This window comes from Phaseolus vulgaris, chromosome 5 (assembly GCF_000499845.2).
Source record: "Phaseolus vulgaris cultivar G19833 chromosome 5, P. vulgaris v2.0, whole genome shotgun sequence".
Taxonomy (NCBI): Eukaryota; Viridiplantae; Streptophyta; class Magnoliopsida; order Fabales; family Fabaceae; genus Phaseolus; species Phaseolus vulgaris.
In genome coordinates this window covers 37,001,627-37,019,424 of record NC_023755.2, presented here as the reverse complement: position 1 = coordinate 37,019,424, position 17,798 = coordinate 37,001,627, and the positions used below count along the sequence as shown (strand labels likewise).

General features: G+C 33.6%; 1 protein-coding gene across 1 annotated transcript; it reads right to left on the bottom strand.

Moving 5' to 3' along the window:
• Window positions 1-11,847: 11,847 nt before the first annotated feature.
• On the bottom strand, window positions 11,848-16,236 carry LOC137835701 (probable CoA ligase CCL7). Its single transcript, XM_068644316.1, has 6 exons — window positions 14,956-16,236; window positions 14,472-14,661; window positions 13,166-13,311; window positions 12,762-12,829; window positions 12,552-12,654; window positions 11,848-12,208 (listed from the first exon to the last, which is right to left on the bottom strand). Exons 1-6 carry the CDS (start codon window positions 15,943-15,945, stop codon window positions 12,095-12,097), a joined length of 1,611 nt encoding a protein of 536 aa, XP_068500417.1. The 5' UTR covers window positions 15,946-16,236; the 3' UTR covers window positions 11,848-12,094.
• Window positions 16,237-17,798: the final 1,562 nt, after the last annotated feature.

Sequence of the window (17,798 nt, the reverse complement as noted above, 5' to 3'; positions counted from 1 at the left end):
TACACACACACACACACACACACACATATATATATATATATATATATATATATATATATATATATATTTCTTAGGGGTATGGTGGAAATTGAAAGCCTGCATACACTGACCCTAGTTAAATGCTTAGATATTTAGCATTCCCAATTTCAAGAAAACTCTAAAAGTTAGGCCTAGAAGCTAGGGTGTGAAAGTAAGACAACTGGGTATTTATAATTTGTAAGTAAATCTCTACCAACTGGTTCAAAAGTATATATTCAAAACCGACATAATACATAAGGCGGTGTAACAAAGTGGTAAGTTGTCATGTTTTATAACTGGTAAAACTTCCATGTGAAAAGTTGTATATATGAGATACCACTTCTACATATAAAGTTCTATTCATAAAATATGGTTTTCATGTTTACGACTTTCATATTATTCACATAATGTATGATATATTTATTTTTATATAATTTTTTATTCAAAATCATAATTTACAAAAAAAATAAATTGGTCTACTTTGGTCATAAACCTATAAACGGAGTATTTACTCACTTATACCTATCAATTTCGACTAAATAATCATTTCTTTGTAATCCAAGCAGGTTTTAGTCTGTGTTTGTTGATTTGAATATGTTGTTATCTGAGATGTTGGTATTCCAGTTCTGAACAAAGATTAGAATGAAAACACATGAAAGATGGTATGAATCTCAAAACACATCGAAATCGTCAACCACGAAAGTCCTTATTTTGATTGTGGAGTATTAACTTTTTCCACAAACAATTTGAACAAAACAACATATAATTAACATTATTTTATTTTATTTTAGACGGGCCAGCCACTACTTTTCTACTTTATATAGAAAGTTGCACTTGGTCAGTTGCTGAACTTTCATAGTTTACTTTGGTTGCCACGAGCCACAAATAAGTATCTCTTTTACGTATCTATTTACAACTCTCTTAATTACAACAGAAATTTAAGAATGAAAAATCATATAATCGCGAAAATAATTAATTGATGCGTGAATTTTCTTCAACTAATTAAGTGGGAGCTCAATATCAATTTCCAATGAAAAATTATATGTATGTGCCCAACTCAGATTCCACCGTACTTAAATTTTAGGCAGAAAAAAACTCATGAGATTTTCTTGGTGGAATGAGTCAAAGTTTTAAAGAATATACAATAACAATTTATTTATTTATTTGGAGATGAAGATTCCTAAAGGAAACCGGAGAAGATAACGATTGAAGATGTATCCATTGTGTTGAGAAAGAAAAAAATTGTATGTTAAATATTTTATTTCTGAATTTATGCAGATAGTTTTTTTATTAGACCTAGAAGCTTTATTGTTATTTTTTTTATTAGTAAAAAATAAATAAAAGAAAAGAAAACATTTAGGTATGTTACAATTCTTATACAAAGATAAATCTACTCAACATAACAAACATAGATTCTTATCTCAATATAAAAGAAGACTATGAGAAATGAACATTGGACAAAGCTTTAAAAGAAGAGATGAATGTTTTAGAAGAAAAAAAAGTTCAAAATGAAAAATCATTTCACAAATCAAGAAACGTGGTAGGATATACATGGATATAAAACATAAAGTAGATGGCAAATAGATAAATATAAATTGCTGATAAGAAAAATTTATAAATAATAAAGTTTGAGTAGATTGTTTTCTTTAAAGAAATTTTCTTCTTCTTTATTTCTCATTACATGTTAGTTAAATTCTATTTGTAGTAACATCATTACGTGGATTTTTAACATCCTGCAAAGACAAATGATAATAACAAAAAGGAAAGTCTTTTCGCTTTAAATGTTTTTTCTCCCTTAAACTAACATGTGTGTGTGTGATATCTTAGCTTAGTTTTTAGTGATTTTTTATTTTCCAACTTAACTAAATCAAATGGAGGCACATGATTGTTTGAAGAATCATTTTGTTTTGAAAGAGTATTCTAAATTTAAAACCTCATACATTATAATAACTCACTCAGATTTTAAATTTTGAAGATTTTTAAAATGGTTGAAATTTTAAAAGGAGATTAAAGCAACTTGAGCATGACAAACTTCTTGCTACTAAACAGGCCGTTACACATGTCGATCGATATGTTTTCTTTGTCTGCATTTTCACTGCACTTTACTTGGTTTCTGCTGCTGAGGAACAGGAGAAGTATTATTTTTGTTATATATTATATGGTTGCAGAGGGACCAGGCACATGGTATATATGTAGCTGCATCTATAAATCATAAATGCCATATTGGCTTTATCTAGTGAGGCTGCACCTGCTTCTGCTATTTCAAGTTAGGATCATTGCAATTGCCTCTTCTTTGGAAATACACAATCCCTTTTACTTTTTCACCTTCTATCTCCCTTTTAATGTACTGCAACATATACATATATATATATACATATATATATATATATACATATATACATATATACATACATATATATATATATACATATATATATATACATATATATACATATATATATGTATATACATATATATACATATGTATGGATAACAATGTATATACATATATATATATGTATATATATATATATATATACTATTTACTGGGGTATGTAAACACATGCACACAACATAATGTTGTTAATTCAACTACATCAAAGCTTTTGAGCTTATTGTAATCACATGCGACCGCAATTATAGATAACAGCATTAGCCATTGTTATCCATAATTTGAGACGAAATCTCCAAGATCACAATGAAACCTCCACTATCATTCCCGTACCAATCGATATCAAACTAGACAGGTTATTCGGTCTCCGTGACCGATCGACCAGCTTAAAATATAATTAAAGTAATTATAATAAATAGCAGTTAAGCCAATTACATATATTTCTTGAGAATCAAGAGCACATTCTACTAAATCCTGATAATATTCAAAAAAATATTAGGACATTTTTATTTAAAATAAGTTAATATTAATATTTAATAGATTCGATCCATTATAGCAGAGTGTTCATGACCAAATACTATAAATAAACCATTTATAAAAGAATAAGATAGATTTTGTATCAGTTTAAATACACTTTTAATACAAAGTTCTAACTTGATCTTTGAATAATTTTTTAATTAACTCCTAACAGACACAAAAAATGAATACGAGAAGAAGAAGGAGAAATAACCAAATCCTATCAGTCTTTACGTACATCCTAGTTCTAGTCTTTACATATACAATTCCAATTAAAAATCTTAAACCTATATATACTTTCAAGTATTTGATCACCAATTTTACCAAGACTAAATTATAGAAAAATGTTTCAAATTAAAGTGTATTTTTTTAACAAAATAAACCTATATATACCTTTAGCTATCAAGTATTAGATCACCAATTTTACCAAGACTAAATTATAAAAAAATGTTTCAAGTTAAAGTGTATTTTTTAACAAAATAATAATTAATTAAAAGGATTGTCACAATACTTATACAAATATAAATATCACCGTGTAACTAACAGATCAAAGTCGTACCAAAAACACAGGTAACAAAAATATCCAAACCAGAGTATGAGGGCGCCACGTGACCAAGAGGCTAAGAACAGTTACTGATTAAGTGTGCTTTTCTGAGTGATTCCCATAACTTGATATGCAGAAAGTCACAGATAAGCTTATTGACAATTCATCCCCTTCCATTCTAAGCGTGTAATAGTTATGAAAATGACACAAGTTGATTAATTCGTATAACCACGTGTTCGCTATAAGCCTTATTATAAAAAGTAGTATATAGTAGCTTGGAAATTTTCAGAAAAGAGAAATGATGGAACCCTCGTTTACTTTTCAGCCGATGAATTTGAATTGCTTGAATGACCCTCTGGTGGTCTATTAGCATCATTATCAAGTTCTATCTCATCTTTTGAGGAATCTACACTTTTCTCTTCTTCTCAACCTCATTTACCACCACTCAATTCCCACTCCTAATGGAAGAATAAAGACGGGAAGATTGATAAAGATAGATAAACTTGTAAGAGAGCTAATTAATGATATATGCCCTAGTGCCTGTCAGTGATAATTAAGACTGCTATGATATGAGAATCCAATTCACAAGTAGCAATTTTAACAGGCTTACGCATCAAAACAAGGTGACATTGCCTAATTCTTTTGACTTTGTGATCTAAGAGCAGTCATAAACGGATCATGATTCCCTGCATAAAGTTACTGCAGTAAAGCTTCAACTATATGAACAAGTCATATACGCATAGCTTCAGTTGGATATAAAGCTTCTTTTGGGCAACATGCATGCTTTCAGATGAATATATACCTTGTTCAGAATTCTGCACAATTTCTAGAGGACTCTCTAAAAGTTATGCCTAGAAGTTAGCAACTAATAACTGCTATACATAATCTAGAAAATCAAGAGGGTAGAAGGGTCATCAAACCGCCATACATAAGGCGGTTTAGTTTAACTTTTAAGATAAAGCCGAATATGATGCATCATATCTGAACCAATCTGAGTGGTCAGAACTGTAGAATGCATTGTTAAATAATTGTATGTATATCCTTCTTTATTTAGATTGTTACAGTTGTAATCACCACTGATATGCAGGTTTTTGCAGATATATTCACTTCAATAACTTCTGTGAGATGTTGCTATGTATTCTAGCCAACTTAAAAGAACTGAAATCACATGATAACCTAGCATGAATCTCAACGTATACATGGCTAAGTTTTGGAGTTTTCAACTAGGTATGAGACTCGGACACAAATTTAAATAGGTGTATCCGTGTCGTATTGGTGTTGACACTCGTACAACACTCGTAGGACATTTATCGGTGAATTGTTCAATTCAAAAAATATTTGTTAGATTTTTAAAAATTCTAACACAATTTTAAAATGTATTATTTTAAAATGTATGAATACAATAATTTTCTAAAAATTCAAATTCATTGTATATATTTTTATTATGATTATAAAAATAAAATCAAATTCTTTTGAATCAGTCATGAAAACTCTCAAAAAAAATCTGAAACATACTTTTATACATAAATATTTATTTTTAATTTATATAATTTAAAATTATATAATATATAGATTTGTGTTCTCGTGTTATATATTTTAGAAATTATGCATATTTTCGTGTCCGTATGCGTGTCAGTGTCAGTGTGATCCATAATGTTCGTGTTTATTGGTTTAGAATTTTTCTTAGTTGAAATTTTGAAAATTTCAAGGCTACAATTCAAAAGTAGGAACGGGGAAAAAGTCTGGAAATTATTAATTGATGACTGATTACTCTTTTTTGGTGTCTTTCGGAAAGATATCATATAGATATGTGTATGACATGCAATTAATTATATGTGGAATAACTGGTAGCTGAATGTCAAATTTCACCTACTTTTCTAATTTAACCATAAACTAGAAGAAAATTATTATTTGCGACTTAAATTTTATGCATATATATCTATTTCTAAATTGTTGGAACTTAGAAAAACTGATGAGATTTTTTAAGTTGTATAACCTTCAATTTGTAAAGATTTCTCTAAGCAAAAAGCGTTTTTTTTTTTTATGAAAAAAATCTTATTAAATAGGGTAAATATGTTTTGACAATCTACTTTTTCAATACATTTACGATACAACTATTTTTTAATAATAAAATATTATATCTAAACAATAAATAATAATAAATACAGATAAACTATTATAATAAAATAATATTTTATGTAGTATAATGTAATTGTTGAAAAAAATATGGATGTTAAATGATCATAATAACTCTATTAACTTACGAGAAAGCGTATTATTTGGTATTATAGAAGTGTTTGTACTGTATGAGATATAATGACAAGATTTTGGTTCGAAGAGAAATGGATTTCCTGAATCAAGGATTGTTTGGAATCATCATTACTATTTGTGTTAGTTAATAGAAGTCCTACCCGATAATTCAAGTCGTCTAGATGTTCAAGATAAGGGGATTCCTTGGCATTATTTCTATTTCTTATTATGACAGAGGGATTAGTGGGGTTAGTAAGACAAATTGTGAAGGAAAATGTGTTTCACGGAGTTAGGATTGGGAGGGAACAAGTTTAGGTAAATATTTTACAATTTAGAGATAATACTATATTTGTTGGTGAGGCTACTCATCAAAACATTTTTATTGTCAAAACTTATATGCTTTGAGCTAGCCTCGGGACTGAGGGTGAATTTCCATAAATCAAATATTAGAGCACTTAGAATAGATAAGGATACGCTACACAATTTCTCTTGTATTCTGAATTGCAATATAATGAGCATACCATTCACATATTTAGGTCTGCCAATTGGGGGAAATCAAAGGAAAAAGCAGTTATGGGAACCTTTAATCTCTAAAATTGAGAATAAAAGTGGAAATGGAGACATTTAACTTTGATTGGGAAAATATATCTTATTAAATTAGTGTTGACATTAATGCCCTTTTCTTCTTGTCGTTCTATAAAGCACCAGCGTCGATATGCCATAAGGTAACACATATTTAAAGGAAATTCTTATGGTTTTTGGGGAATGAGGGCAAGAAAATTGCATGGATTAGCTGAGAGCATATATGCAAGCCAAAAGAGTAAGAAGGGTTGGGAATAAAAGACATAGCAATGTTTAACAAGGCCGTAATAGGTGGAAATGGAGGTTGGGTGTAGAAGGAGAAGGTAAATGGAGTGGAAAGACCTCATTAAGGTCATTGAGAAGGACAACTAGTTTGAGCATAATATTATCTGGAGAGTGGGGTCTGGAAATGCAGTTAGGTTTTGGGAGGATAAATGGTTAGGGGAAACAACCATTATCCATAGATTTCCTAGATTGTATTCTATATCAACGTGTCAAAGTAAAATAATACACGAAGTTGTAGCACAAGTGAATTCTGGAAGGGAATGGCAGCTAACCTGGAGAAGAGGTAAATTCATGTGGGAAATAGCATAAGAGTATGAGTTGTTGGATAATATCAATGGAGTCAATTTGAACATGAATATAGGTGGACATGGGTTAGGGAGCAGGATGGTGTATTCAGTTAGAACTGCTTATGCTTACCTGCAACATAATAATATAGCTACAAGTTGTGAGGATTTTCAACAACTTTGGTCTATCAAAGCCCTTCCAAATGTCCATTTTCTATTCTGAAGGGTTATTATGGGAAGAGTGGCAACCAAAACAAACCTAATAAAAAGAGGAATCAACTTAAATATTATGGTATGCTCTCTATGTCTGGAACAGGAAGACATTATTACCTATTTGTTTTTCACATGTAATGTAGTTTGGAACATGTGTAGCAACAAGTTTGGAATTCAAATTTTTTCACATTACTCACCAATGAGTCCTATTTTGCAATTTAATTGTCCTCAGCTAAATAAAAAACAAAATAGTGTGTGGAAAGGACTATGTATTGTCATACTAAGGAGCATATAGGACTATAGAAATAACATGGTGTTTAAGGAGAATAAGGTAGATATTAAGGAGGTATTTTACATGGCACAAATGAAAGCATGGACTTGTATGAGGTACAATCTGTCTTGTTTTGATTATTCTTTTTCAGACTGGTATAAATGCATCAAGTAGTGTTGTTAGGAGTAGTTTTTATACTTAATATGTTGATGGTGTGTGTGTAGTTGTTGTATGTATGATTGGATGTTTATACTTGAGCTTGTTTGAAGGGAGGGATTGGTTGTTGGTTGCAGGTGGAGCACTGAAGTTTGGTCACCATGTGCACAAGTTACAAGATAACAATCAATCTATGGTGTCTCTTGAAGATCAAAATCAAATGTTTACTGGTGTAGGATCTTTTGGCCGATAATGATGCTTATGTTAGAGTATGAAAGGAGAAACCACTACAAGAAAAACATTGATTAGCTACCAATTATTTGCGTCGACAAAACCCACAATAAGTGAACGCAAAAGTCCCTCTTTTTAAAATTCTTAAATATCCCTCCTGCGTCGGTCGACACAAAAGTCCACACAATTTGCATCCCATTTTAAAGTCGACGCCAACACATTTTGCTTCCAGAGTTTTAGCGTCTTCTAGGTAGTCGATGCATAGCCGACGTTTAAGCACCAATTTTCATCTTTTAGCATCTAATTAGGGTAGACATTAATTTATGTTTTTCTTGTAGTGAACTCAGCTTCTGATTGATACCTCAAAAAACGCTTCTTGCAATTATGAAATGTCCAGTTTTTTGTTGGTATGCAACTTCTTGGCTATAGCATGGAGTCTGCATTTTTGGGTCTTATAGTCTTGGCCTTTTACGTCTACTAGTCATTACTACATCTGAATTTATTGAGGTAGTGTTGATGGGAGTAAAATTTATCTTTAAAATAATTAGAAGGTGTATGTGTTTTGTTGCTAGTATTTCTGGTTCAATTCTTTATACTTGAACTAGCTGAGGTTTGGGAAATGTATAAGTTTGTAGGTATGGCTAGCAGTTATTTAAAGCACTAAAGTTTTTTGTCAATTTTTAGGCGATAGGGTTGTTGGCATACCCCCTCTGTTAGATGTTTTTTTTTTTGTTATGCAAAACTCATAACATGTCTAATGTAGAAACATCCCTAAAATGCTCCAAACTTATTTATTCATTCTTTTGCTGATAAAAAAAAACTATTAAGAGTTGAAACTTTAATATCAAAATATAAAAGAGAAAATTTTCATATTGAAAATGATGAGTAATAAGTCATAAAGTTTACACATTAAGAAAAAAATTGAGATCTTATAACTCAAGAATCCATAAAGTTGGAACTCAAGACTCCATACAGTTCTCATAGAAAAACCCAATTTTAGTTTCTTTTCAAAATTCATTTTTATTTCTATGAGTATGTCCTTTTATAGATAGATTAAAATTATGTAAGACTATAAGTAACTTTTAAAGTACACCAAAAATTAATTTCCACTATTATTAATTCTTACTTTATGCATCATGTATCATTATTTTTTTTTAAATATGAATGATTCACTTTTACTTATTTTTTTATCTTTTCAAACAACATTCAACCACTTAATTAAAAATATAACCTAATTGATCGTGAATATCACATCAATTTGAGTCAATTACTTTTGAGTGATAAAATTTCTTCATGTTGAAATTTTACCTATCATTAAATAAAAAAAAGTCACTTGTCATAAATTGCATATAATTTCCATTTCATTTATTTTTTTCATAGGTTTATAAATAGGGGAAAATGGAGAAGTTGCATTCTCTTGTTTGAGATGTAATATATCTCTAGATAATGCTCCATTATAGTTATTTAGGTTTTGTTTGGAATTGAGTGAAAGTGAAAAGAAAGAGAAAATAAAAAAAACTAAGATTTCTTTGATGAAAGTAAATAAAAGATGAGAGGAAAATTTGTAATTAAAAAAAGTTATAAATATCTTCTATAGTGTTGATTGTGTTACACAGATATGCTCATTGATGTTATATATTTTTTGTCTTGGACTTGAGGAAGAAAATCAATACATACAACATTCTGAAAGAAAATAAAATTTTATCATTTCAATGAAGATAAAAATGTTACAAATATGTTTTTGTTGATTAAAAGTGGGAATAACATATTATTATGGAGTAAATATTGTCTAGTTAATTTTTAGAAGAACATTTATTCTCTTAACTTTTTTTCTTTTAATTTTTTTTGAAAATTAATATATAATGAGTGCAAATTTCACTTGTATAAAGTTGAATTATACTTAAAATCTTATTTTTAATATATTAACTATTAAGTGAATTTTTTTTTTTATATCTTTTTTCCTTTTTCTTGTTCTATTTAAACCAATGTCCTTTGGTCAGAAAATGTACTGTTTATAAGCCTCACCGTTCAATGTGTGTTTTTTTTTTAAAAAAAATAATTTATATTAGCACACCAGCAGCTAAGGCTGGGATTTTCCAAAATCCAATCTAGATCCAATCCAAATCCAAATAAGTGGATTGGATTTAAAATCCATATCCACTTTAACTAGATCAAATATATTTGGATTTTTTTAAAATCCATTTAAAGTGGATTGAATCCAAATTAAATCCACTTTGTTAATTATATTAAATCCATTTTGTCAATTACATTAAATCCATTTTGATATGGATAAAGATTAACTTGGCTCGAACTGGGCCTAAGCCGACTCAACCTGAACACAGACCAACTCGGCTCTACATCGGCCTCGACCCAGACGACTCGACATCGATCCGAGCTCGCTGGTCTCGAAATCGACATCGGTCCGGGCCCGGACGACTCGACATCGGCCCGGGCCCGAATGACTATACATCGACTCGGCCCGAACGACTCGACATCAGCCTAGGCCCGAACAACTCGACATCAACCTCGGCCGAACGACTCGACATCAGCCTGGGCTCGTCGACATCGGCTCGGGCCCGTTCGGCTCGACATCAGCTTAAGCCCGCTCAGCTCGACATCGGCCTGGGCCCGATCGGCTCAAAATCGACCCGAGCCTGGTCGGCTCGATAGTGGCCCAGGCCCGATCGACTCGACAAAGGCCCAGGCCAGGTCGGCTCGACATCGGCCCGAGCCTGGTCGGCTCGACAACGGCCCGGGCCCGGTCGGCTCGACATCTATCCGGGCCCAGTTTGCTTGACATCAGCCCGGACCCGGTCGGCTCGACATCTGCCCGGGTCTGCTCTCCTCGACATCGGCCTGGGCCCGCTCGCCTCGACATCGGCCCGGGCCCGCTCGCCTTGACATCGGTCTGGGCCCGCTCGCCTCGACATCGGCCCAGACCTGCTCAACTCGACATCGGCCCAGGCCCACTCAACTCGAAATCGGCCCAGGCCCGCTCAACTCGACAATGGCACGAGCTCGCTCGACTCGACATCTGACCAAGCCCAGTTTGCTTGACATCGGCCCGGGCCCGATCGGCTCGACATCGGCCCAGGCCCATTCGGCTCGACATCGGCCTGGGCCTGAATGACTCAAAATCGGCCCGAGCCCACACGACTAGACATCGGCCCGAGCTCGCACGACTCAACATTGGCCCAAGCTCAAATGACTAGATATCGGCCCTGGCCCCCTCGGCTCGACATCGACTTGGACCCGCTTGGCTCGACATCAGTCCGGATCCGCTCGGCTTGACATCGGTCCGGGCCCATTCATCTCGACATGGACTTGGGTCAACTTTGTTCAACCTGCGCCTGAATTGTCTTGGCTCAACCTGGATCGGACCAAGTCAAAATCCAACCCAAAATACAAATTGGATAATTCAAAAATGTATCCAATCCATATCCAATTAAATGGATTGGATTTAAAATCCAAAATATGGATTTGGATTTGAAATAAATCCATTTAAATGGATCAAAACTAATGTGGATTTGGATAATTATGGATTGGATTTTGTAATTTGGATTTTTTGACCACCCTTACCAACAGCTACAGAATTCCATTTCTTGTTTGAAGAAATGTGATTATCAATGTCAAGTATTACAGAGTGAGACTTTCAAGCAAAGTTATTAACATAGCTGGAAACTTACATATACAGTAACAAGATGGAATGAAATCGATCGCGATCATTCTAAATACCTTCTCCGGAATGAATATGAACAGTACCACTAACGTTATGAAATTGATATCCCAAACGCAAAAAAGATAAGGTTATTTGAACATAATTGGAAATTTGGATTCATAACGTAAAAATATAAACAACATAAAATAGAGAAGATGACTATAATTTTCACATTATTCAAATTGTGAAGTAAATATTTATTTTATTTAATAGCAAATCAATTATGTCCCACGAGTTGATTATTTTCTGAGTAATGTGCTAATATGCAAGTTTTTTCAAGTACTGGTTCGAGACAGATACACAGTTCATCCCGAAAGTATTAACCTATTTTCTAAAGGAGAAAAATTACATAAATAATCTCTAAATATTAGATATCATAACACGAACTTGTTCATATTGAAAAAATCCATCAAATTGATCCTTTAAAATTGGAAAATATAGCAGTTTATGAACTAAATTGATAGATATGCAATATAACTTTATTAGTTTAAGATTATAAGAACTATTATGTACAGTTTATTCCATTTTCCACTACCACAACCATCATACCTTTCGGGATTCGCTCTATCTCGCATTATACTTCAGAATTTGAACCCCGAAAAGGTTTTGAAAAAAAGTAAATCATATCATGGCATCATATTTTGGATCTTACTTTCTCAATAAGCTCTCTTCGGAGAATTTTTCCCGATGCTGTCTTAGGAACAGCATTGATGAATGTCACCCTTCGCAATCTTTTGAAAGGTGCTACCTGGAAACAAATACAAATAAGTGTCAACAAAAACGGGTATATACAGAACTAATGCTGCATTAAGGCATAGCAGTGATGACTGATGATCACTCAAACAATATTCAAATCCAGTATTACTGTCGGGAACAGATGGGATGTGATTTATGAGATGTTAATAAGCCCCTCTTGTTTGTGTAGCCTTCAATTGGCCATAAAAGCATCCATATACAAATACAGAACCAAAGAGGGCAAGGCAATTCACTTTAAAAACATGCATTTTGTTAATCTCAATTTTATTTTAGAACCCCATTTAGTAAAGAACATATAATGCAAGTCAAAGATCAGGCTTGTTTATTTTTCTTACCTGCTTAGCAATAAACTTTTGAACATCTTCCTCAGTCAATGAACTATTGGGTGAGCGAACGACATAGGCAACTGGAACCTCACCAGCTTCTGCATCGGGATATCTACAGAATGGAAATGAGTCAATTATGAATTCCAATTACTAATAACATGAGTTATAGTTCTTCTGTACCCATAATAATTAAATAAATATCATGCATGGGAAACTTACGGGATGACAACTGCATCAAGTATTTCAGGGTGAGAAACAAGAAGCCCTTCAAGTTCTGCTGGTGCAACCTAGTTAGAACGATGTGGCAAACGGGAAATAGTTTCAGATGGATGAAAAATCCTTTTCATCGCCAAGAATAACCCAGAATGATTGTAAACACAAATAATTACCCTCGCAGAACAGCAAACACATGATGCACCGAAGCTACAAAATTTGACTTACTGATACAATTTGGGGTTTAACATATATGTAATGCACCAAATTGCCTAAGTACCTCGTTATGTTTCTACTACTCGTGTAAATGGGGAATTTGATTGAGATTTGGGACATGTGACCACGCATGAATTTATAACATGCTAGACAAATTGTAAATTTACCATTGACATGAGATTTGGATCACATACCTGAAAACCTTTATACTTGATCAGTTCTTTGATACGGTCAACAACAAAAAGTTGCCCATCCTCGTCAAAATATCCAAGATCTCCTGTATGTACCCACCCTTTTTTATCTATAGTCAATCTTGTGGCTTGGGGATTGTTGTGATATCCTGAAAACTTATGCAATAGCTTTATTAAATTGCTTCAAGGAAGATACCATGGAATACAATTTAATGCCAAACTGCATACGAAGTAAACTAAGGACCCTAAACATATTTTTAGGACAAGAATATGGAAGCAAAATAAAAGTGAAGGAAGCAGCCAAAGCACTAAGCATAATTATTTTCATGTACTCTAGTGCTCAATTGATTTTGCCAATAAAAATTCCTAACTTTTCACTCAACAAGGAACAGTTTCCGTTGGCAACAGTCCATGAAACAATTCAAACTTGGAAATGAACACAAATATGTCGTTATCAACATAATGAATGATGTATTATCTAGCACAAACCATTTTGACCATCCATATTGATAAACGCTGGGTGAAAAGGAGAGTCTAAAGTTAGAAAGTCAGATAAAAACCTCAACTCCCGTACCAAAATGATGCTCACCACCACATTTTAGAACTAATTATACAAATTAGTGATTGGATGAAATTCAACTTCACAAAAAAATATTTTTCATGCACGAAAGCATGTAGATTTTTGGAGAATGGAGCTACAACTCAATCAATATCTCTCGGAGGAACAGTTGCCGAGGCAGAGAAAGTAATAAAATATATTCGTGAAATATTGATTAGAAAAATTAGAGTAGGACATTGGCCAGTGTATGATGCATCTTCCAATAACCGCAAATCCCTTTCTGCTATACATCAAGCAGCCTAACAAGAACACTGTAACATGATGATAGTCTTTTTTTGGCAAACAACTTGAGCATACAATGTAGAATCCAGACCATGTCTTTTTTTCTTTTATCATACAGGACTACATGTTTAAGGTCATGATCTAATCTGTCTTGCTTCCGAATTTACACCCACCAGCCAACATTAGGCACCACCAAGCTTAAAACAAATTAGTGTTTCCTCGACAAGAAAGAGCCAGAGAAATGTATAATGTACACGGACAGCGACCAAAACAAGTCTAGCAGAATCAATTTAAAACGGAACAGGCAGATTCAAGCACAGTTTTAAACCAAATCTACTTAACCTGTCTACCTAAGATTCTTCCTCCACATAAGACAGCAGAAAATACATCTTTTTTTCAAATCATTTCTACTATAGGCCATGGCAACGATACAATACAATAATAAACCCCACATTTCAGGGAGTGTACCTTGCATCATATTAGGACCCCGCACCCATATCTCCCCCAATTGTCCTGGAGGGAGAGCCTTCAGTGTATCCACGCTAACTATTTGAGCTTCCACTCCCGCAACAAGCATTCCCGCAGAGCCACTATGCCGAATCCCCAACCTTGTATTCTCCACAGAAACAATCCCACAAGTTTCAGTCATACCATATCCCTGAAACCACAACAACAATAACAACCAACACAAAAGTCATACTTCAACTTCAAATCATTTTAACCCCACTTTAAATAAATTTCTTCTCTTCCCAAGCCCTCATAAAAAAAAAAACTAAAGTAAACTTCTGTCATTATTCATAAACTAAAACCCACTTATGTATTTAGTTTTTATAGAAATTTCATCGCTTAACTTCTCTAAAAAAGTGCAAAAGTTATTTATAACCAACCATTCTCTTGGTTAATAAGTACAATCCAAATCGAAACCTCACTGACCACAAACGTTGTCTTCTACCTGAGCAACAGTAGCACGAGGGAAACGTTTAGCACACTCCTCCATCAACTCTTTCCCAAGAGGAGCAGCGCCAGAACCAATATGCTTCAGCGAAGAAAGATCATACTTATCAACCAAACCATGTTTGGCCAAAGCAAGAATAATCGGAGGCACAACCCACAAATGCGTCACACTAAACTTCTCAATCGTCTTCAAAACCAGTTCAAACTCAAACTTCTTCAGAGACACCACAGCACTGCCCCTCTGAAGCTGCGAGTACGAAATCACCATCAAACCAAACACATGAAACATCGGCAGAACGCAGAGGAACACGCTATGCATCTCCCCGGCCAAATCATCGTCCAATCCTATCATCAACGATGCCGCCACGAAGTTCCCGTGCGTTAGAACCACGCCCTTGCTCAGGCCAGTGGTCCCGGAGGAGTACAGCAGCACCGCCGTGTCACTCTGCTTGACGTCAACTTTCGGAAACTCGGTAGGCGACCCTGCGAGATGGACGAGCGCGTCGAAGCTAGTCGCGTTGGAGTGCGCGCGGGAATGAAGGAACACAGCGGGGAGGTTGAGGTGTTGGAGCTTGTCCCAGAGTTCGGGGACAGTGACGACAAATTTGGGATTGGAGTCTTTGGCCTGTTTGGCGACCTCGGCGGCGGTGTAGGCGGGATTGACGGTAGTGACGATGGCGCCGAGGGAGGTGACAGCGAGGAAGCAGACGATGTAGCGGATATCGTTGGGGGCAAGGAAGAGGACGACGTCGTTTTTGGCGACGCCGAGACGGAGGAGGCCGTGTGAGACTTTAACGGTTAGCGACTTCAACTGCGCGAATGAAAGGGTTTGGGAAGAATCGGCATCGATAAGGGCGTGTTTGGAGGGAAATGGTGCGACTCTGTTGAATAGATGGGAAACGAGTGTGAGGTTGGGTTGTTTGGGGAGAGCGATTGAAGGTCTCAGTGACCGGAATATTCCGTCGGAGCCATACCCGGATCTCTGCATTCTAATTGGATTTCGAATCCACAATAACCTCTGATTCTATAACATTATCATAATCAACTCTTTATTCTTAAAGTTTTCATGGACCAAGAATATTCTCTCCAAAATATTTTAACTGCTAATTAATTTAACACGTTTATACAAAAATTAAAAACAAAATCCTATAATAGTTAGACATTATTTATGTTACGGTTGACGTGTGTTTGTATTTAAAAGAGTGTTGGTGTTATCAATTTTGTTCAGATGGATAAGAACAACTTAATCACTCTTACCCCCTTCCATAAAAACAAAAACAGTTGACTAACCCTCTGATTTTCCAATTAATAGTGTCGTGATCTATTTTTTATTTTAAAATTTTTTAGGTAAGTGTTGCACTGAATATTAACTGAGTTTCACTTTCAATTTTTTAGAAAGTTACGTCATATTTTGAATGTTCTAAAACGCATTAGTAAGAAAAGTAATCATAATTGGAAATGGATGTCAGAAAATATGTTGTTTGGGTGATTGATTGAATGTCAGAAAACATTTTTAAAGAACTGACTCTTTGCTGATAATTTTTTTTTAAAGAACTGACAAAAAATCTACGAGCTTCGTATTTTACATACTCTTTATTTAATACATCTATACACCTTTTTTTGCGTATGATAATTTCGTGTAAACACCAAAATTTATGAACATCTTAGTAAAATCTATTGACGAAATCTCATAAATTGTTCCATGACTCTGTTCAAGTATTAATTTCCACGTTCAACATCTCATTTTCTGTTATTTCGTTGAAACTCAAATTTAAAATTAGCATAATTAATGAAGATCAACTTGTCATCACAAGACATTTATAATAATCACTTCACGCAACAAAATGTAAAAATATCATCACATACGCATACGTTATTAATATATAAAAATTTAATCTCTATTTTTATCTATTTAACTACTATATATTAATTATTTAAAGATATTTTTTATGTGAGTATACAAAAATGTAACTAGGGATCTAGTTGTATATAAACAGTTAAAAATAAAATTAAAACATTTTTAAATTGCTAAAATGGATTTTAGAAATACTCATAATTTGTATATTTTAATCTTAATTAATATTATGTGATAAGATCTATTCATTATAACTATCTTATTAATAATAAAATTTCAATAAATATTTGTTTTATTTTAATCTTCTTTGTTTTGTGTTAAAGACTTAATGCATACATCTAAACCTAATTAACATAAAAATATTATTCATTTTTAACTTTTTATGCATGATCACTATTTTATTAGATCCAATGGTTACCAATATGACAAAAGTTAGTTGGTAGTTAGGACATAACTTTTTGTTTTACTTAATAACAAAACAATATAAAAATTAAGTTGTGACTTGACTCACCTGACCATTGTTACGGGACAATTGATATACTCTAGAACAATCTTCTCCTCAACAATTGTCTCACTAAGAATCTAGCAATTCGATTGCAACTCAATTCATATTATCTACGTCACATGATAATTGTGCAACTTACAATAATCTCCTCCTAAACAATTTTCTCACTAGGAATCGAACTTCTACCTTGACTCTAATGTCAATGGATGGTTTATAGATCTTCAACTATCACAAGTAAGTCACATAAAGTGTGTTCTTATCATAAAAAGTCATAGATGATTTTGTTGGTAAGAAGAAGAAGAAGGATTTGGACTGCAAACGTCGAGACTACTTGCTCCATCCTCTAAAGTTTAAAGCTCTTTCATAACTCTAAGTTGCTCAACTGTTATTTGTCGTCCTTCATGTATAACATATTGAATAATCATTTGGACAATGTTAAGCACACCAATTGGTTGTTGACATATAAGCACTACATGTAAAA

Coding starts and splice junctions, on each gene's coding strand:
- LOC137835701 (XM_068644316.1), bottom strand. CDS start 15,945: ATGCAGAGATCCGGGTATGGCTCCGACGGAATATTCCGGTCACTGAGA. Junction 12,830..13,165: donor TCAAGTATAAAGGTTTTCAG/GTATGTGATCCA, acceptor CGTTCTAACTAG/GTTGCACCAGCAGAACTTGA. Junction 12,209..12,551: donor AAAAGTTTATTGCTAAGCAG/GTAAGAAAAATA, acceptor ATTTGTTTCCAG/GTAGCACCTTTCAAAAGATT.